Genomic DNA, 22,435 nt, shown 5'->3' with positions numbered 1-22,435 from the left:
CTCTAAGCACTATGGGACTTAACCTCTGAGGTCATCAGTCCCCTAGACTTAGAACCAATTAAACCTAACTAACCTAAGGACATCACACACATCCATACCCGAGGCAGGATTCGAACCTGCGCCCCTTGCAGCAGCGCGGTTCCGGAGTGAAGTGCCTAGAACCGGTCGGCCACAAAGGTCGGCTAACTGTTTTGAGTTGATGAATATTTCGTATATTGTGATCACGAAATAGACGTAGTTGTCGTGTATCTTTGATAACAATTTAGTTTGGGGATTTTGTTACCAGTTTCGTGTTACTCTCAACGTAACTTTGCTGCATTTTAGACGAGTATTTCTGTTTGTATTGTATTTGAATATCATAAGACCACTTCCCGTTTATCTGACATGTCTTTCCTTGAATAAACATTATTCAACATAATTCTCTGTCTTCTACATCAATTATAGATGTTAGAATAGAACCCTTGCTATTAAATTATTCATTTACCTTTTGTACTTCTGTGTAATTTATTAACTCGCAATTCTAGCCAATGCTGAGACAGTTTCACTGCGGGATCACTGATATAGGTTATTACTGCAGCTCGGCCCTGTGACTAAATCGAGCTATTCTTTTTAAACAGAGCTGTGCCTAGCCAAGATACCTAAATTACGAGTAACCATAGGTAGAGACGCAAGTGGTTTGCTTGTATGGGATGCAGTTTGGAAGAGCAGCCACTCAAGCAGTAACCGTTAGGTACCGTCGCAACTTGCCGCAAAAGCGACGTCATTCATTTTATGAAATATATTGCTGCACATTTCAGTCACATCAGTTAAGCTGTCCTGTTAGGTTCCTGACTAACCACACACTCGGAAATCGTCACACAATCGGAAATAAACAGCCAAATGTTTGCAAGAAGGAAGAATATGAAATTTATTTGTTGCTCATTCCATTCACAGGAATGTAAGCTGTCCTCTTATGTTAACAACTCTTCAGATGGAAAAAAATATGAACGTGTAACAGGATACGCAGCTACATCCTTCGATTCCGTTAAATACACCACCATCCCGTAAGCTAGCGTTTCGTCATGTGGGCTCCTGTCTCGGTTATTACAGCATCTCTTGTAGACTTAAATCATTGATCCATTAGTAACTGAGAGTTAGTGATAACTGTGACGTGTCTGCGGTAAATGTCCATTGTTCTCTTGCTCTGAAACTGCACATTGCAAGTTATAAAAGAAAACATCTAAATACGGCAAAATGAATACGGTGCCTGCCGCATCGATTGTCGATATTGCGCGTGACGTCAGAACGTCGTCATGTTTGCGGAATATCTTGTGAGATGGACACAGAGTACATATATCTCTGGGGTGAGCATTGAGACGTGCTGAACTGATTTCGCGCTGTCAAAATAGAATACAACCAGGGTCACGTGATCCCGGGACAGCGCTGGTTTGTCGGTAATGCTTCTTATAAATTTTGAATTTCATCATATCGCTAATACAGACAAATTTTCTTGGTAGGTGCTGTGGGTTTGTACAGACGTTTTGTAGACACCATAACAATTGTACACTGCCCGTCAAGTCAGATTGTTTAGCCCAGCATCGAAGTGAGACTATTTGTCACTATCCGTGATCAAACAGTTAGAGCGTAGTATCGGAATTGAGGAACTAACAAGAACAAGGTTTATTAATTGCCAAAGCAAACTTTATGAAGTACGTTCTTGTTCTATTCTGTTTGGTAACTTGCTTTTAAGTGAAGGAACATGTCAAAACATCGACTTTATTTGCTAAAAATGTACATACAGAGACACGGCGAACAATACAAGTAATGTATTCGCAGTTGCGAATATGAACAACCGTCAGCTGTCAGGAGCGGTCACCCTACCATTAGGCTCACGATAAGCGGGAAATGCGGGTTCGAGTCCAGGCCAGTCACAAATTTTCAGTGTCGTCGTTCCATTATATAGCTGACGGTTGTTCATGTTCGCAACTGCGAATACATTTACTGTGTTTCATAACGGCTCTTATCGCCGCAGTGTAGGCATGCATGTCCGCAGGAACTACACTCCAACTTTAATAATCGTTTTGTTGCCAGTTCCCCACTGATTTTAAAAATTCTGATTGAATGTATCTATCCCTTCTACTTTCTTTGATTTTCAGTCTTTGAATGCTCTTGTGATATCTGATTTAATACTGGAGCACCTATCTCTTCTGTATCGAATCCTGTTTCTTCTTCTATCCCGTCATCAGACACGTCCTTGGTCTCTCAGAGGCCCTGAATGTACTATTTCCACCTATCGACTGCTTTTAACAGTGGAATTCCCTACTCTTAATGTTATTGCCTTTGCTTTTAATTTCTCCAAAGGTTGTTTTGACTTTCGTAAATGCTGAGTCAGACCTTCTGACAATCGCTTCCTTTTCAATTTCTTAAGTTTAAGCCTTAGCTTACCTGCACTTTCTAATTATTTCGTTCCTAAGTGACTTAAATTTCTGTATTCCCAAATTAACTTGAACATTTTGTATTTCCTTCTTTCGCCGATCAACTGAAGTACCCATTAATCTCTGATCTCGCAGTGTTAAATCAATTAAATATATTACCTATGCAAATGTAGTCCCGAAGTTTCATTACTATACCTTAACTGTTTTTTGGGGTTGCGATATTCCTTCCGTTAGTGTGTGTTAAAGTTCAGTTGAAGGTCCTTAAAAAAGCTATGGCAAGGCGTACAATTATCTTGCTTTGCTGAAAAAAACTTTTTATTTACTTTAGCTGCACTGCCTATGAAATAGCAAGCGGGAACTTCTCCTCTTGCTATGGTTGCTTTCCTGTTAATAATTAAGGTTTTTCTATTCATCTTCCACTTCTTGTCCAAGTGTCTATGAGTTGCATGTGTAGTACGTACAGTACTTGAGTCTACCAAAATTTAAATGAGGCTTTGCCTCCCTTTGATATATTATTCAGGTTTTTCCTTTTGCAGTGTACTGATTCGATCAGCAGCGTTAGCTGCAAACTGTTAATTAAAAGTTATTAACAACTGAAAACTTTGCCACGGTACGAGATAGGGGCTTTGACTGAGCTAATCAGTCAGGATGAACATGTTTGCATCACTCTGTAGAAATACTGACATCCAGACTTTATAGTAGCGTATTTTGGTTTTCCTGAAACTGGTTATCTTACCAGATAATTAATCTTAAATATGAGAAGCATCTATATTTTGCATTGCATATTTCGCCTTTGTACTCGTTTTTCTCCAGCCTTTAGCACTATAACTCTATTCTGTAATTTTTTATGTACTAAATAATGCCCTGCACCAATTCATTCAGACATTGATTAAGAACTTGCAAAAGTTTGTATCAGTAATTATAGCTGGCACCTGTACTCATAAATCTGTTATACCCCACGTGGATGTACAAAATAAGTCGATGAACTTTACAAAATGGGTAGTAGTTTAGGAAAATGCGAGCAGAATTTCTGTTTTATCATACAGCTCATCCATATTAGCAAAAACCCATCCTAGCAGTTTTTCAAATCACTATGTAGTTTCCGAAATACTACGACGTTCATACACCAATCTTTACAAATCAACCCCTTCCCTAAAGTCTTTAGTCCGGGCTTGGACATCTTAGAGGCAGGATCCGTGCGGAAGTTCAAGAACCCATGTCCAGTCATGTTGAAAGTCTGCACCCGATCAGTAAATGATTAACATCTCCATGAAAATATGCCACTAGTATTCCTATGATTAACATCTTTGTATTACCATGTGCTGTATTGTAACTTCTTTGACTCAGTCAGGGGATAACATCTAATCCTAATATGCAATTTGACCGACTTCATGAGCATCTGTGCGTTAGTACCATGTACTTGGAAATGTGACATATTAGCTGAATGTATAATAGAAAACAACTTTGAGAAATCTTTTGGGGAAGTGCACTGTAGATGGGATGCCACTACCGTACTATGTGATGGACTTTTGAAAGTGATTATCTGTAAGCAAACTCTATCTAAGGCCTGGCACTGATCATCATTCTGTTTATAGTGACAATGAATGAGATGTTGAGTTCATAAGGAGTACATGTCTGTAACAGAAGTTTTGAGATATATTGGAAAGACTGTATAATCGTGAAAGGATTATTCCCAAAGCTTATAATTTCTCCCAGATGTTCATAAGGAAGAATACAATGTTATACCAAAATCTGTAATCGTAGAATAAAGGCAAATAATAGAAAATAGTAATAGAAAATGAGTCAGTGACCTTGCCACAGTGGTAACACTGGTCCCATCAGGTCACCGAAGTTCAGCACTGTCGGGCTGGGTTAGCACTTTGATGGGTGACAATCCAGACTTGGCAAGTGAGGTGCACTCAGCCCCAGTGAGGTAAACGAGGAGCTACAGGATTGAGAAGTAGGGGCTGCGGTCTCGTAAACTGACATACGGCCGGCAGAGCGGTGTGCTGATCACGTGCCCTTCCATACCCGCACCCAGTGACGCCTGTGGGCTGAGGATTACACAGTGGCCGGTTGGTACCGTTGGGCCTTCATGGCCTGTTCGGGTGGAGTTTAGATTTTTTAATAGAAAATATCCGACATATCCTCTTTTTTATTTAAACAACACTCAGTTTATCATTACTAACATGTAACTAAATAAGTAGCAAATTTTCAGGTGAAATGTTCATTTTGATCATCGCAACATGTTCGTCCACGTTCCTATTACTTGTATGAACATTCGTAACTAACAACACAAGCCGGCCGGAGTGGCCGAGCGGTTCTAGGCGCTACAGCATGGAACCGCGCGATCGCTACGGTCGCAGGTTCGAATCCTGTCTCGGGCATGGATATGTGTGATGTCCTTAGGTTAAGTTCGGTTTAAGTAGTTCTAAGTTCTAGGGGACTGATGACATCAGAAGTTAAGTCCCATAGTGCTCAGAGCAATTTGAACAATTTTGAACAACACATACGAAAATAGACAATACAGTGGGAGTCAGTACAATTTTTAATGCCTTGGCTTGTAATTTGGGAGAGTAAAAATGTGAAATCACATCATCTTCAGCCGTCCAAATTTCCAGTTTTGTTTTCTTTTTTGCTACCAGTCTCCCAGTTACACTGCGCCATCATCTGCCCCCTGACCTACGTGTAGGAAGGCTCTCACCTCTTGTACAATCAAAATAGAAACCAGCTTACTGTCGCTGATACCCGACTTTTAATTTTCTTTCATTTGTATTCTTTGTTTGCTTTCATTTGGCAGCTTTCCCAAAACCATTTAACAAGGAATTTTGAAAATTATAAAAAGAAATACAAATAAATAGTTAACAATGAAGAAGAGAAAAGAAGATAGGAGAGGAAGAAGTTTACAGTCCCGCCACCCTGGCGTACTGAGGGTGAACGTCTTTCAATTGGTCGTCAAGCCACTGATCCTCAGGCTGCAATACCTTTTGATTTAACCCTTAGAAGATCTGTGCTATACTATAGCTACTACTATGCTAATTACTAGAGCTATTACTAAAATATTCACACTATTGACAGGTAAAAAGTGCCACTTTTGCCTGAGGAAACTGTGACGGTGTGCCAACTCTGTTTACATCTGTGTTCATGTGTGGGTCTAATTTAGTTTTATCCATTGTGATAGCTATGCTTACGTTAAGTCTAGTGTATTTCTGTCAGGTCTTTTATTCTGGCTTTGTTTTCATCCTCCACACTATGGTGTCTGTCTAGGCGCTGCATATAGGTTTGTCGTCTGTACGGCCTCTCACGTCTCTATTCTTTGTGGCATTCGTCTGAAGTTTTTTCTGTTAGTACTGGAGATGTTACTTTTTCATTCAAATAGCTTCTCAATTGGCCTGACAAAAACTGACTGCAGCCTGCTTGCCAACAGTGCTCGGCCAACCCAGGCGGTCACATCCAAGCCTGACGCCGTTTGACTTCGGTGATCTGATGGGAAACAGTGTTACCACTGTGGCAAGGCCGTTGGCTTGGACTGGCAACGCTTATACCAAGATCAGCTCTTTATGTAAACCTTTTACAATCCATTTGTACTATCCCTTTTATCTACAGCTGGTCATCTAAGACCATACCATCACCAACAGCACATCAAGCACCTGAGGGTTACAAGTGAGGACATAAAGACGTAACTATCACCAGTTTTAATTCCATTCATCTCTTCTTATTTCATGCATCTTTGTGGCTGAGTGATGTGCCAGAATACAAATCCACAGGCCACAGGTTCGATGCTCAATCACTTTAGGGTTTCAGTCTGTCGGTTGTGACTTCTTTTACCTTCGGCAGTGTTCGTTAATGTGAAAAATGTCGAGTTACACCGTGGTTCAGAATCCACTTTGATCTCTGGCTGGGTAACTCAGATCGAAAGCTGGAGGAAGGCAGTGGGATACTACAGCCAAAAGGATCATACTTAGTGGTAAAATGTGGAGATCAGTGTCCCGTTCAAGAAGGGTATCCAAACGTACACAACTATAGGTCTATATCGCTGACGTTAGTCTGCCGTAGAATTTCGGGGCTGTTTTGTGCTCTCGTACTATGGCCCTTCTAACATCTCTGTAAAAACAAAACGAATTCTACAAAGAAGGATCGTATGAAACTCTGCTCGTTCTATTCATCCACAAGGCCCAGAAGGCATCTGATACCGGCACACACGTGGATGCCATGATCCTTAGCTTCTAGAAGGCGTTTTATACAGCTGCCCAACCAACAAAATACGAGTGCATGGCGTATCAAATCAGGTTTGTGACTGGAATGGAAAACTTGTAGCAAATAGAGCACAACATAGACGTCAGATCAAACACCTCTCAGCCATTCAGTTTAAAAATTTATTTATTTGGCAAATAAAATAAGTTTGCAAACCAGACGACAGAGGTGTTTAATTTGTCATCCTGTATCGAACAGTTTAGTCCCGCAAACATCTCTGAAAAGACGGACATACAGAGCAAACAACATGTCTTTCTTATCAGAGAGAAATCTTCAGAAAAAAATTTTGTAGTCGGAATGAATTACGGGACATTACTCTTCACAGGGCTGAAGGGCGAACCCGATCTCCGCAGACAAAATTTCGAAGGTGTAATTTCCGACTATTTTGGAATGAAGGACCCGTGGTCTTCGGTGACTTGTTACAGAGTAATGTAGCTAAAAGTTATTTGTTTTGTTACTGTTCGGACATGTCCGAGATAATAGATACCATCTTCATATAGATAAGGCTTACCGGCGAATGATCTTCTTCAGTGCGGGTGAACTCACATTGCTGAAACTGGGAATCAGTAGATTGACTGCTGCGAATAATGTGTATAGTGAGCAGAGGCTCCACAAACGTAGTGTGTGGACAGTAAGTTGGGAGTGTGGGTCTCAGGGGCAGCGTGCTAGAGGTAAGTCCCTGCAGTCGCATTATCCTATGTGTCCGCGATGGATCAGTCAGATAGAGCGTCTACAATGTAAGTTAGAGATCCCTGGTTCGAGTTTGGGGATGGGCACATATTTCCCCGTTGTTATTTATCAACGCCTGTACGTAGCTAATGGTCTGGATTTCATTGTAATTTCGTTCTTCGAGAGCTGCAAGGCCACCATTGGTATGTCCGAAAGAACAGATACCATCTTCATTAAAATAATTTACCTTAACTGAAAAAGACAAAGTTATGAAATGTTAAAATATTAGTTGTTGCATACTCAAGCGTTACTGTGATAGTCTCGGAAAAAGAATACATAAAAAAGATGTATAAAACATTTTATTATGATCGTAACTTTGTTAGTTTTTCGTCGTTCCCTATTTGTTCAGAAATCATGGAGTCACATTCCGTCTTTACAACTATGCTAAAGGCAGTTTATTTTTTTGTGATACGCGTCGCTTCTTTTATTTATGAAGCATCTTCAGTGGCCTGTTATACACGTTTGTTTTTATATGCATAATATGTGCATTATGTAATAGTTCCAAGTATGTTAGTATGTTGCGTTTTCTTTTCAGCTTACAAGCAACTTCTGCAGCACACGTTTAGGGAGTTCAAATTATCGTCATGATTTCCACTGTTGTTAGTTCATGTGTCCCACCCTGGAGATGTGTTACTCGGTCTCTGTACCCCAGATGACCATCTTTTGTCATTTTCTCGCCTGTATTTACGACAAAATTTCACTTGCACTTTGCGACGTGTATTGGACGTGTTTGGTTTGCCAACTGTCGCTGTGTGTTTATCTTTAGTCTTTTGTTTCTGCTGCGTATGTGTGCTTTGATATTTCTTCATTTGTTCGATCACTCTCTCTCTCTATATATATCTCTCTCTCTCTCTCTCTCACACACACACACACGCACCACAAGCACACACACACACGCACACACACACACACACACACACACACACACACACACACACACACACAAACACTCACACCGAGAATAGCACACTCAAGCATAACAGAACACCCCGCTCCCACAGACGCAAAAAATCAGAAAGTCTCAAACTACACATACACAACATAAACAAAAGACGAAAGCTGAACCCACAGTGACAGTCAGCAACACTACATACTATAAACACACACACGTTCAACACACAGTGAAAAGTGCAACTGAAGTGTTGTAACTAACATTGGAGATCATAAGTAACACCAAACGATAACATATCCTCACAAAAATTGTGCTGCAAAAGTTGTTTCTAAACTGATAAACAACAAAATAAGATGAGAAAAAGTAGGAGATTAAGATACTTGTAATTACTACACAATGCGCATATTAGTCATAAAAAACAAACATGTATTACAGACCACTGAAGACGTTTCATAAATAAAAGAAGCGAAACGCATGTGGTAAAAACTAAATTCTCTTTGATTTTGTTGCAAAGACACAACATACCTTCCTGAATTTTATTATTTCTTTACAGACGATATCAATCCCATTTAACGTGTGTTCGCAGATCGTGTCTCAATTCAGCACTCTAATTAATTTTTTATAAGATGTGCCCCACATTTATTTGTCATTCCTGGGGCACAGAGATCGTGGATCTTATATTATCACAATTGCCTTTTTCCCGTGAAAGAGCCTTCACAATAGCGAAAAAAAGCCTGCCTTACGCAAACACTGAAATATACAAAGCACAACACAAAGAAATACAACAACCCTCAGATAGATACAAAAGTACTGTGATGTGATTTCTTACAATCTGGGAACAGATCAGAATAGCATTGTTCTTCTCTTCCAATGTATTCAGTGAAACTGTAGACTTGCTGCATATTGAGCTACTCTCTAAAAATAAACCTATCCATATTAATGTGTATCACTATTAACGAGAAACTAGCATTGCCGGAAAAACGAACGTTAGACAGAACCAAGAAGCACTGACAGCAAGCCTGAGGGCAAAGAGTAATGCAGGTGTTCTTGTCATCAGCAGCAATACCGAGAGTGCGTGGAAGCAGTTTGTATCTGCAATGCACTGAAAATATCTGCACAGCAATGCAAATGTTCGACATTAACTGCTGTGTATTTTGTTCAGAAACAAAGATGAAGGGTGTTAAGAAATAAGACGACAATGCAATTATCAATAATGAGCCAACAAACACCAGGGGTCCTTTGTACGAAAATACTTAAAAAAAACTTCCCAAAACAGCCTCCACAGTTATGTCTGTGGATTTCGGGTTCACGATGAATAGCACAGCAAGGACGTCTGATACACGCCAGACTCGACCGATACGTTTCGGTGCGAATATGCGTAATACGGTATCGGCCGCAGTACTCAAAACTTCTTGCATGCACGATGTGCTGCACGCGTATGGTAGGAGGCTCGTCAGTTTCGGCTTCACTCTGTTCTTTTCGGAACTACTCGTTACTGCGCGAAATTTCATTTATCAGTGCGATGCGACGCTCTAATGGCATTTGATGCCTCATTTCGTGGCGGGCACAGCTTTCTTCAGTCCTGCAGTATCGTAGCTTCAGCGCTGTTTATCCTTCGCTGTTTGTGGTATAAAGGAACTTCATAGGTCCAGTGGTTGTTAGCACAAAGAAAAAAAAATTGGAAGTTTGTGTTAAGGACTACGGGACCAAACTACTGCGTTCATCGGTCCCTAGGCTTACACACTAATTAAACTGTTGTTGTTGTGGTCTTCAGTCCTGTGACTGGTTTGAAGCAGCTCTCCATGCTACTCTATCCTGTGCAACCTTCTTCATCTCCCAGTACCTACTGCAACCTACATCGTTCTGAATCTGTTTAGTGTATTCATCTCTTGGTCTCCCTCTACGATTTTGACCCTCCACTCCTGCCCTCCAATACTAGATTGGTGATCCCTTGATGCTTCAGAACATGTCCTAGCATTCGATCCCTCCATCTAGTTGTGCCACAAACTTCTCTTCTCCCCAATCCTATTCAATACCTCCTCTTAGTTGTATGATCTACCCATGTAATCTTCAGCATTCTTCTGTAGCAACTAGTTAAACTAACTTAAAGTAACTTATGCTAAGGACAACACACACGCCCATGCCTAAGTGAGGACTCGAACCTCTGACAGGGGGAAGAGCGCGAACCGTGATTAGACGCCTGAGACCGCACGGCTACCCCGCGGGGCTTAGCACAAAGAGTCAGTCACGCAACCTGTAAAGGAAGTTCATAGAGAAACGAGCCGGAGACGTAAATACAGAAACCAGTAGCTGTATGTCAGAAGTATTGACCGTGCCTGTTGAGACACTTGTCCCACTGTGACGCAAGGCGGTGAATGGCTGCCTCATAAAATTCCGGGGCTGCGATGTTAACCAGTTCCGCACGTACAGCTGGACGTTGTCGTCCACACGAATGCAGGGAACGTTATGATGACGTTCTTCTTTGACCCAGATGGCACCTTTCTGATTCACTTCCTGCAGCGTAGGACAACAGTGAATGCCCAGCGTTAGTCGCAAACCTTGACCACCCTTCGCCAAGCGATCGAAACAAAACGGCCAGGCAATCTCACCCGTTGGGTCATTCTACTCCACGACAATGCGAAGTCTCATACGGCCAACACAATCGCGGCACTCCTGCAGAAATTCAAATGGGAGGTTCTCGGCCACCCTCCATACAGCCCGGGTTCTCTCCCTGTGATTACGCCGTTTTTTGTCCCCTTAAAAATGTTCTGAGGGGCAAACGATTCACCTCGGCCAACGACGTCGTACTGTACGTGTGGGAATGGTTAACATCGCAGCCCGCCTTGTGTCACAGTGGGACAAGGGCTTCAACAGCCAGGGTCAATATTTCTAAAATACAGCTACTGGTTTCTGTAATTATGCCTTGGCTCGTTTCTTTTTTAATGCCCCTTGTATCGTCCTACCCGTAAAATTTAATACGAATCACAGAAAGGAAAGGTGAGAATTCTTATTATCTATTATATAGTCGCATAATCGACGGGTGCTGCAAATTTTCCATGGAATGTGTTTACTACGCCATGCAGAAAGAACTGAAAGATTTAACTGATGATAGAAGAGCAAAAAATTACAACAATGAAGGTCGATTTCTCAAAGATTCATTGTTCTCTACATCAAGAAGCAGTTTGTGCTAAATTAGCAGATGTGGAGCACTTGAGGAACTTGGTGGTACGAATGCTAAATTTTCTTAAGTCACATACGCACATCATTACATAATCATTGCAACAGTTTTTAATGAAACTGAGTGAAGAGTATGGAGACGTTACATGTTACTACAAATAATATTGGTTTATTCAATTGGCATATCTGAAACGATTTTATGATTTAAGACCCGCTATTGCTGAGTTTCTGTAGGAGAAAGGAAAACAGGAATGAGAAGTGGAATATCCACAATTGATTGCAGGCCTCGTCTTTAAGTGGACTAATTTGACGTGATTGCTCGCTGCCCACAGTAAGGCGCTGAATGGTGAGAGCTTGTTTCTGATTTGATGCGGATTCATTTGAAAAGAAAATCGCATTGTGGAAGATACATCTTCTGACAGTAAACTCTCCACTTCCCTGAGCTCAGTAGCGTCAGAGAAAACGCGAATTTTGGAGAATTCGTCGTGGCGACGAAAGAATTTCAGGAATAGTAGTCTAAACATTTTGGGGAAACAGCCATTCTCACATCCTGTTTTTGAACTGTTTTGAGAACATTTGCCGTTCAGGTTGAAAGCAGCCCTGTGAATGTACAGACGGAACCAATCGATTTGTGCTGCAATTACCGTTTAAAAGGCAATTTTTTTGTGACAAAACCCAAGTCTCCATAACGAGGTTGCGAACGTGATAATGTTTCGATCAACGTATGAGCGTGAAAGACTTTTTGCAGTTATGAAGTCAATTGAGCCTCAAAAATTACTAAAGTAACTGAGTGACAAAAATCTGCAAAGCCGTCTCTGTCAGTATGTAAGCAGACAGTTTGTACCAGATATCAATTTTATTGTGTTTACAGTGCGCCAAAAATAGTTAAATAATATTGAATTTCTTTGTGATCTAATTTGTTATAAAGCACGAAATTAAGCCACATGCAGACGTTCAGTGTCCTTCGTGCGACTGCATTTGCCATCCATGTATGTTTCGTATATTTGCAGTTTTCCCTCTTCCCACTCAGACATCGTGGCGTTACAGTGGGGAAAGTGCATAGCCAGGTGACGAATTCTGCACGCGAGCAAGATCACTGCACGCCTGTAGAATTCTTGGCCATCTCTGGCGTAATAAGAAGCACTGATGTGCAGACAGCAGCGCGAAACAGACATACATGACGATCTGACGACACTGTTGGTGCCACGTCGTACACCGAAATCGTGGCAGAGTATTTCCTGAAAATTCTGTCACCATAGCTGTTAAGGCACTTATGAAAGTATGCCACGCATTTGCAGCAAACCAAAACATATCACATATATCGTGCTGAAAAGACTTTATTTAAACTATGCAAGAATACAAACGTCAGTGAACCATCTCTTACCGACACCGTAAATGGCCATACTATTGAAATTGATTGTTCTGAGTAACTGATTGATTAGATGTCGGATCCTGTTGCTCGGATGATGATGTCATGTACCTGTAACATATCACATTGTAGACAGTTAGTTCGTCATTACTCTACACCTTAGCACTATGACAATTGATAAGCATTTAAGTTATATGATAACAAAACAACCAGCATAGTTACATTACAGAATCTTTCCCTCGTGTATGTTATTTACGACTACACATTATGTACCTGAACCAAGTACTCTAGTATCTCAAGTTCAGAGGAATTTAGGAGACACATGATTTTGTAAATTTCACTCACTGCTTGAGACGTCATCTTCAGATTATTGTAAATATGATGATTCAGACTTTGCAAATCTCATTTATTCCTTTATATTCAGCAGCGTAATTTAACCATCTGCTATCTGGTAGCTTATTATCACGAGGAATAAAGAAAACAATTGACACACAGAAACCTAGTCTGACCGCTATTGGCTCGTAAGGCTGTGTTTTGTAAGTGTGCAGTATCATGAGACAGCCATAACATTTATTCTAAATTTTGTACCGCATTTTAATCATTTTATGCTATATTTCATTCTACTGATATGTGTCATTGTTATCAACACTCGGTATCATCTTTCTATTTTTTCCCCGATACCCCACACTCTGCAGCTGTGTGAGATGATTATGCTGTCTGGCGAGAATCTGGTTACTACAGCAGTGTGCAAAAACTGATACAGTGAACTGTAGGTGTCACCTCTGAAATTCTTATATCGATGACTGCCAATTTCAAACTGATCTGGGGTATCCTCTATAAATGTACAATGTATTGTAATCTATCTATACAAGAATTCGAATTTTGTTTTACGCTTCTTTCTGACGAGTTCTCTGCAGATAATGACATGTATAGTCGGTGACAATTAGCGAGACCTCTTTCCTCAACGTTGGCCTGTACTGGGTAACCTTGATGTCTGTTAACACAGCATAACATGCAAGGAGAGTGCTACGAACATGTTGTCTGTAGACGTGAAATCGAAAAAAAAGACTCTCCGGACATTGTTTGACTCTGTGTGGGAGACTGATTCATTTATCTCTGATGTTTTATCTTTTGTGTTTAATATACCAATGAAAACACGCACGGTACTAATGCAAAACAATTACAACTGATCACAATATTGTTACTTAAAACTGTTTTTTCCACAGAAGAAAGCATCCCAAATTGTCACGAACTACCAGGAAAAAACGCGCTTTTGGCTTCGAAATGGTCTGACTCTACGTTCAGTCCACAGTCTATGAAGTAGCGTTACATGAGGGACTACCACTAGATTGTATAAATGTAGCAGTACGTACAAACACACAACAAAATCCAGCTAACAAACCATTCAGTGGTGTTGCTAGTGCCTTTTTAACGGAAGAGGTAAACATCTTGGCTCCGCCGAGATTAGAACCGATAACTAATGCACTCTTCCGCTTGAAAGGCACTTTGTCGCTAAACTAACAAAAAAAATCAAATGGCTCTGACCACTATGGGACTCAACTGCTGTGGTCATCAGTCCCCTAGAACTTAGAACTACTTAAACATAACTAACCTAAGGACATCACACACATCCATGCCCGAGGCAGGATTCGAACCTGCGACCGTAGCAGTCGCACGGTTCCGGACTGCGCGCCTAGAACCGCGATACCACCGTGGCCGGCCACTAAACTAAGATACAACTGCCTCATTCTGCCTCTCTTGCTGTCCCAACGATGGCCAAGAGAATTCTCAAGTTAAATGGCAAAGTAAGCTGTACTTTCTGCTATTGTAAATATTACGGCACTTGTTGTCAGATCTGATTCAGTGGACAACGCTAATTGTACTTTCATTTCGATTGTATTGGCAACGCAGAGCCTTTCCAGATAATTGCTGTACACATCAACGTATCTCCTGAGACAATTGTTCATCGCTTCTTGCTTCGCTAAAAAGTTGATGGTCACGTTAATAGGGTAAAACCAGAAGAACAAATAGGCATGGAGAGTAAACACCTCACTCTTTACATAACCGTCGAATAACTTGAAAAATTTAAGCGTTAGTGAGGCAACGAATCTAGATGAAATGAGTTTTATGAAATAAGTTAAACATTTTGTGTTTTTGAAACGAAACCTAAATTATGTCATCCGTAAGTATTTCCGTTCTGATATCCTTTCTACACATCAAAGAAACACATAATACGTGTAACTGAAGAGCTTTTCGAATCGTTTCAAACGCTTTGGTTACTCGAGGTCGCAGGGGGAGTGTCCGCTGCCTGATCCTGTCATCATCCCCGTCCCGGTGCGAAGCGGTCCCCAACTAGCATCCTAAAATTACTTCACAAAACTCAGCAATGACATAGTTTCAGAAAGAGAAGAAAAAGTCAAAAAATAGCAGGAAATGAAACGTATCTGTTTCCATTGAGTCAGTATGATTATTCTTACTTTGTTGTTGTTGTTATTGTGGTCTTCAGTCCTGAGACTGGTTTGATGCAGCTCTCCATGCTACTCTATCCTGGGCAAGCTTCTTCATCTCCCAGTACCTACTGCAACCTACATTCTTCTGAATCTGCTTAGTGTATTCATCTCTTGGTCTCCCTCTACGATTTCTACCCTCCACGCTGCCCTCCAATACTAAATTGCTGATCCCTTGATGCCTCAGAACACGTCTTACCAACCGATCCCTTCTTCTAGTCAAGTTGTACCACAAATTCATCTTCTCCCCAATTCTAGTCAATCTCTCCTCATTAGTTTGTGGTCTACCCATCTAATCTTCAGCATTCTTCTCTAGCACCACATTTCGAAAGCTTCTTTTTTCTTCTTCTCCAAACTATTTATCATCCATGTTTCACTTCCATACATGGCTACACTCCATACAAATACTTCCAGAAACGACTTCCTAACACTTAAATCTATATTTGATGTTGACAAATTTCTCTTCTTCAGAAACGTTTTCCTTGCCATTGCCAGTCTACATCTTACATCCTCGCTACTTCGACCATCATCAGTTAATTTGCTTCCCAAATAGCAAAACTCCTTTACTACTTTAAGTGTCTCATTTCCTAATCTAATTCCCTCATCGTCACCTGACTTAATTCCACTACATTCCATTATCCTCGTTTTGCTTTTGTTGATGTTCATCTCATATCCTCCATTCAAGACACGGTCCATTTCATTCAACTGCTCTTCCAGGTCCTTTGCTGTCTCTCACAGAATTAAAATGTCATCTTCGAACCTCAAAGTTTTTATTTCTTCTCCATGGATTTTAATACCTACTCCGAGTTTTTCTTTTGTTTCCCTTACTGCTTGCTCAATATACAGATTGAATAACATCGGGGATAGGCTACAACTCTGTCTCACTCCCTTCCCAACCACAGCTTCCCTTTCATGTCCCTTGACTCATATAACTGTCCACCTCTCTTACTTTAACAAACGTAATTACATCACTATAATCCAGAGGGATGGAGGTTAATTCCGACTGTGTATTAGTTTTCCAAGACTGTATTTTGGGGTCTGTAGGGACTCACCGATCTATATTTCTGGTGGAGGAATATTGCAAGACCTTCATGCTCCCTGTGTGGGCGTGGAGTTTCCTAACATATCTTACAAGGAGGAGCCACAACAGGTCTCTCTCTGACAATGTCGATACTGTGCTTGATGAAAGTAGGGGGAAAATAAATGGACACTTATTTTGTGTTAGAGACGTAAGCTCAATAGTTTAGGAGAAAGTGGCAGTCAGAGGGTTAACGCTACTGCATGTTGTTATAGTAAGTGCGCAGCTAACAGCACAAGTTCGAATTTTTGCGTTCCAGAACTAAGTCCAGTCTTAAGATATCATTTTTTTTTCCTTTTGCTGTCACTAAAGAACGTGAAATCAGTGACGTTAATGCTTTTGCGCCATCGTAAAACATAATGAAATTATTTACAAAATAAGTAAGCATTTTAAATATTGTTAAAATTAGATTTTATCGTCTCATATCATATAAATCCTTACGACTCGCCAGGTTAACACTTTCGCTCTATTTCATGATTTACACTAGACACAGACACCTGGGCTACACTGATTCCGTCCTGGAGGGTATGGAATGGCGGCAGGAAGGGCATCCGACCATCCCTTTAACTAACCTTACCAAATCGGCTGTACCATGCCGACCCTGCAAGAAAACTGCGGTACAAAAGCGCAAGCGAAAGCAAGAAAGCATCTTATACAGCGTTATGTTACTAAAATTAATTGAAAATGAAAACATATAAATTCTAGTATATCAGTTTTGGCTTTGATATTTACTTCTGTACTGAAAGCTGTGTGCGAAGGCACATATGGCGCAGTCACGTTCTTTAATGCAATTAAAATTTAGAAAAGCAACTTCGTTACCGTTGTAAATAGCTCGCGATATGGCGGTCATTTCGCGGAAAATCAAGCACATCAAAGCATTTTCTCGAAAGCTGGAGCCTGTATTTTATTACGGATGCAGCCGTATATTTTATTAATTTCTTAGCTTATACCTGTGATTTTCGTTTGTTGTGCTATGAGAATAGGGTACGTTTATAAAGAACGAATTTAAATTTTGACATGTCAGTAAAAGTATACATAGTAGAGTTGACAGAACAGGGTACACTCTGACGGCATTACTTTGACATTACATTGATAATCCGATTTGATCGACAACCGCTCTGTCGCTTAAGGAGGGATAGCTCTGCGTATCCCACGATTCAATAATGTACAGAACCGGCTCCATTTGTAGGCGTCCGAACCTCTGTTGGTAAAAACGGAATCCTAACAGTATCACTTTGTTGTTCGTCAGTTCTTCCCCGTCTGTCGGACTGTTAACACAAGATAACAATTTGACATTATTGTGAGGTACTAAGGTCTGTGGTACCTACGCGATGGAAAGTATTTAGGCTTCTAAGCCGGTGCAGTCTAAAGATACGAATACATATGTCAAGTATTTTGATATCCTTACGTTTTCACGAATCAGTTTTAGAGTAAGTTTTTTATATTCATGTCAGATTCAGTGGTCTACTGGTAAAGCGTGTGACTGTGAAATGAGAGATTTTTTTCAGGCTTCATCTTAAGCTGGCTCTCCCATCATCACGATCCGAGAAGTTTCCAGGAACAACGCGTGGTTCAATCCTACCTTAAACTGTAGGTTCCCTTTCCCCGTTCCAGCCAGATTACATTATGATCACAGAGAAATTCCGTAATCAGGTAATGGGATGTAAGCTGTAAGCAGGAGCAGATATATGCTCAGGTCACAGTTTTGTAAATACAAAAAAAAAGTTGAAGATATTCGTCTGGAAGACCATTGTGCAAAGAAGTGGGATACTTAAGTACAGAGGAATAATGAGGTGCGTTTGAAGTTATATATGGCTGAAGACACTGCAGTAACGAATACCACAATAAGCATCTGAAAGGGAATGGACATCACAGAAACGGCATTTACGGAGATTGGACAGAAAAATTTAGGTACATGAAAGGTAACAGTGAAGAAACCTTAGGTAACAGAAATAGTATTTCTGTTAATCGACGAAAGAATAAGCATGAAAAAAGTTTAAAAAAACGGGAACACAGCAATATAAGACACTTAAAATGACGTAAACAGGAAGGCGAAATGGGTACAGGAGTAATGTGGAGAAATCGAAAAAGATTGTCTTTGTCCTTTCTACGTGTTGAATCAGTCCTTCAAGGGCGGCTACATGAGAATTCCACAAGTAAACGCAGAGGAGAGAGCGGGTGGGTGGAATGAGCAAACGTGAGTCCTCTACGAATGGAAGGAACTGCCTGATGACGTGATAGGAGAAGAAATGAGAGCCGATATGGAAGACATAGGGTATCCAGTATAAATGTCAGAGTTTAACAGTGCTTTGGAAGACTTACGATCGAATGGGGCCGGGGGCATAGATGACATCCCATCGGAATTTCTAAGATCAGTGGGATAGTGGCAACAAAACTATTATTCAAGTTGCTGTGTAGAAGCTATGAGCCTGGAAACATACCACCAGACTTGAAGAATAATATTGACCATCCAATCACGAAGATAGTAAAGGCATAAAAGTGTCGGAACAGTCACACACTCAGCTTAACATCTAATGCATCGAAGTTGCTGATAACAGAAGAAGGGAAAAGGTAACTGAAGATCTATTAGATGGCGATCAGTTTCACTATAGAGCAGGAAGGCTACCAAAGAGGTCCTTTTAACTCTGCACTTAATGTTAAAAAGTCTTAGGAAAAAAAGTTTATGGATTGTGTCGATGCAGAGAAACGTTCGGCAATATGAAATGGTGCAATATGTTCGAAACTCTTTGGTAAGTTGTTATAAGCTTTTGAACAAGACAGGTGACCTATATACTACCACATAAAGACAAGTCGTTGTTTCTGGTTGTTCCCCAAAACTTCGAAACGTACTTGGCCGACTTATGTTAAATTTTTATGCGATACTCCAAAAAACCTTCGAGCGGTAGTACGTATATATATATATATATATATATATATATATATATATATATATATATATATATATATATATACTCCTGGAAATTGAAATAAGAACACCGTGAATTCATTGTCCCAGGAAGGGGAAACTTTATTGACACATTCCTGGGGTCAGATACATCACATGATCACAATGACAGAACCACAGGCACATAGACACAGGCAACAGAGCATGCACAATGTCGGCACTAGTACAGTGTATATCCACCTTTCGCAGCAATGCAGGCTGCTATTCTCCCATGGAGACGATCGTAGAGATGCTGGATGTAGTCCTGTGGAACGGCTTGCCATGCCATTTCGACCTGGCGCCTCAGTTGGACCAGCGTTCGTGCTGGACGTGCAGACCGCGTGAGACGACGCTTCATCCAGTCCCAAACCTGCTCAATGGGGGACAGATCCGGAGATCTTGCTGGCCAGGGTAGTTGACTTACACCTTCTAGAGCACGTTGGGTGGCACGGGATACATGCGGACGTGCATTGTCCTGTTGGAACAGCAAGTTCCCTTGCCGGTATAGGAATGGTAGAACGATGGGTTCGACGACGGTTTGGATGTACCGTGCACTATTCAGTGTCCCCTCGACGATCACCAGAGGTGTACGGCCAGTGTAGGAGATCGCTCCCCACACCATGATGCCGGGTGTTGGCCCTGTGTGTCTCGGTCATATGCAGTCCTGATTGTGGCGCTCACCTGCAAGGTGCCAAACACGCATACGACCATCATTGGCACCAAGGCAGAAGCGACTCTCATCGCTGAAGACGACACGTCTCCATTCGTCCCTCCATTCACGCCTGTCGCGACACCACTGGAGGCGGGCTGCACGATGTTGGGGCGTGAGCGGAAGACGGCCTAACGGTGTGCGGGACCGTAGTCCAGCTTCATGGAGACGGTTGCGAATGGTCCTCGCCGATACCCCAGGAGCAACAGTGTCCCTAATTTGCTGGGAAGTGGCGGTGCGGTCCCCTACGGCACTGCGTAGGATCCTACGGTCTTGGCGTGCATCCGTGCGTCGCTGCGGTCCGGTCCCGGGTCGACGGGCACGTGCACCTTCCGCCGACCACTGGCGACAACATCGATGTACTGTGGAGACCTCACGCCCCACGTGTTGAGCAATTCGGCGGTACGTCCTCCCGGCCTCCCGCATGTCCACTAACATTACCGTTGGATGTATTTCGTAAACCACATCAAATACTGACGAATCGATTCCACAGACCGAACGTGAAGAGAGGGGCTAGTGTAATTGGTTAATACAAACCATAAAAAAATGCACGGAAGTATGTTTTTTAACACAAACCTACGTTTTTTTAATGGAACCACGCTAGTTTTGTTAGCACATCTGAACATATAAACAAATACGTAATCAGTGCCGTTTGTTGCATTGTAACATGTTAATTACATCCGGAGATATTGTAACCTAAAGCTGACGCTTGAGTACCACTCCTCCGCTGTTCGATCGTGTGTACCGGAGAGCACCGAATTAAATAGGGATCCAAAGGGAACGGTGATGAACCTTAGGTACAGAAGAGACTGGAACAGCACATTACGTCCACATGCTAACACCTTTTTATTTGTCTTTTTCACTGACGCACATGTACATTACCATGATGGATGAGGTACATGTTCGACGGGCGTTTCATAGGACGTGGAGGACGCATAAATTGGCCAGCCCGTTCTCCTGACCTTACACCTCTGGACTCCTTTCTGTGTGGTACGTTAAAGGAGAATGTGTACTGTGATGTGCCTACAACCCCAGAGGATATGAAAAAACGTATTGTGGCAGCCTGCGGCGACATTACACCAGATGTACTGCGGCGTGTACGACATTCATTACGCCAGAGATTTCAATAGTGTGTAGCAGATGATGGCCTCCACATTGAAAATCTATTGGCCTGACATGTCGGAACATACTCTATTCCACTCCGTAATTGAAAACGGAAACCAAGTGTGTACGTGTACCTCATCCCTCATGGTAATGAACATGTGCGTCAGTGAAAAAGAGCCATAAAAAGGTTTTAGCATGTGAATGTAATGTGCTCTTCCAGTCTCTTCTGTACGTAAGGTCCATCACTGTTCCCTTTGGATCCCTACGTAATTAGGTGCTCTCTGATACACACGATCTAACAGCGGAGGAGTGGTACTCAAACGTCAAATTTAGGTTACAATATCTCCGGATGTAATTAACATTTTACAATGCAACAAACGGCACTGATTACGTATTTATTTATATGTTCAGATGTGCTAACAAAACTAACGGGGTTCCATTAAAAAAGGTAGGTTTGTGTTAAAAAACACACTTCCGTGCATTTTGTATGGTTTGTATTAACCAATTACACTAGCTCCTCTCCTCACGTTCGGTCTGTGGAATAGATTCGTCAGTATTTGAAGTAGTTTACGAAATATATCCACTCACCATATATATATATATATATATATATATATATATATATATATATATATATATATATGTGTGTGTGTGTGTGTGTGTGTGTGTGTGTGTGTGTGTGTGGTACTACACTCACCATATATATGAGTGGGAGGGAGATAGATCAAAATTGCTCCTATATACAACTTCTTGACCGATTCACTTCAAATTTTTAAACAGTACCCAAATGAACATTTGGATATATAGGGAAAACTTGCTAGAATTTATCTCGAAATGTTCTTGACCGACGTACTTTAAATTCTAGCATGATATTCGAACATTTTTTTTTCCTTTATTGTTATTTTAATACCTATACAAAACAGGTAGGCTGTCAGCGGCATGCTACGCCGCTCTTCAGCCATAATATTGACAATGACAGAACACAGGTTGGAGAAACAGAATGAACATAGTGACGGGCTAAAAAATTGTGTTTTTTTTTTCGAACAAACAGGTATATAAACTTTTTTCAAACCAGAATATACAGGTTTCCTGACAAAACCGACCGCGAGAAAGGAAATTCTGTTCCATGAAAGTGAGCGGTTTAGTTTTCTTTCTCATAGTTTTAACTACGCTAACAGGATATTTAAAGCATTAGACAAGTTGTCTTTCGAATGTGTGTGATTAGAAACAAAAGTTGTACATAGTTATATGCTGTTTT

General features: G+C 41.2%; 1 protein-coding gene across 2 annotated transcripts in view; it reads right to left on the bottom strand.

Moving 5' to 3' along the window:
* Positions 1–12,787: 12,787 nt before the first annotated feature.
* Positions 12,788–22,435, bottom strand: part of LOC126335600 (farnesol dehydrogenase-like) — a 245,386-nt gene continuing 235,738 nt past the window's right edge. For both annotated transcript variants that reach the window (XM_049999053.1, XM_049999052.1), the window contains one exon: positions 12,788–12,946. In XM_049999053.1, the coding sequence (XP_049855010.1) occupies positions 12,905–12,946 (42 nt within the window). In that variant the 3' untranslated portion in view covers positions 12,788–12,904. The remainder of the gene's footprint in view (positions 12,947–22,435) is intronic.

Source organism: Schistocerca gregaria, chromosome 2 (genome assembly GCF_023897955.1).
Source record: "Schistocerca gregaria isolate iqSchGreg1 chromosome 2, iqSchGreg1.2, whole genome shotgun sequence".
Classification (NCBI taxonomy): Eukaryota; Metazoa; Arthropoda; class Insecta; order Orthoptera; family Acrididae; genus Schistocerca; species Schistocerca gregaria.
The sequence above is the reverse complement of the archived record's forward strand: the minus strand, read 5'-3'. Positions and strand labels throughout refer to the sequence as shown.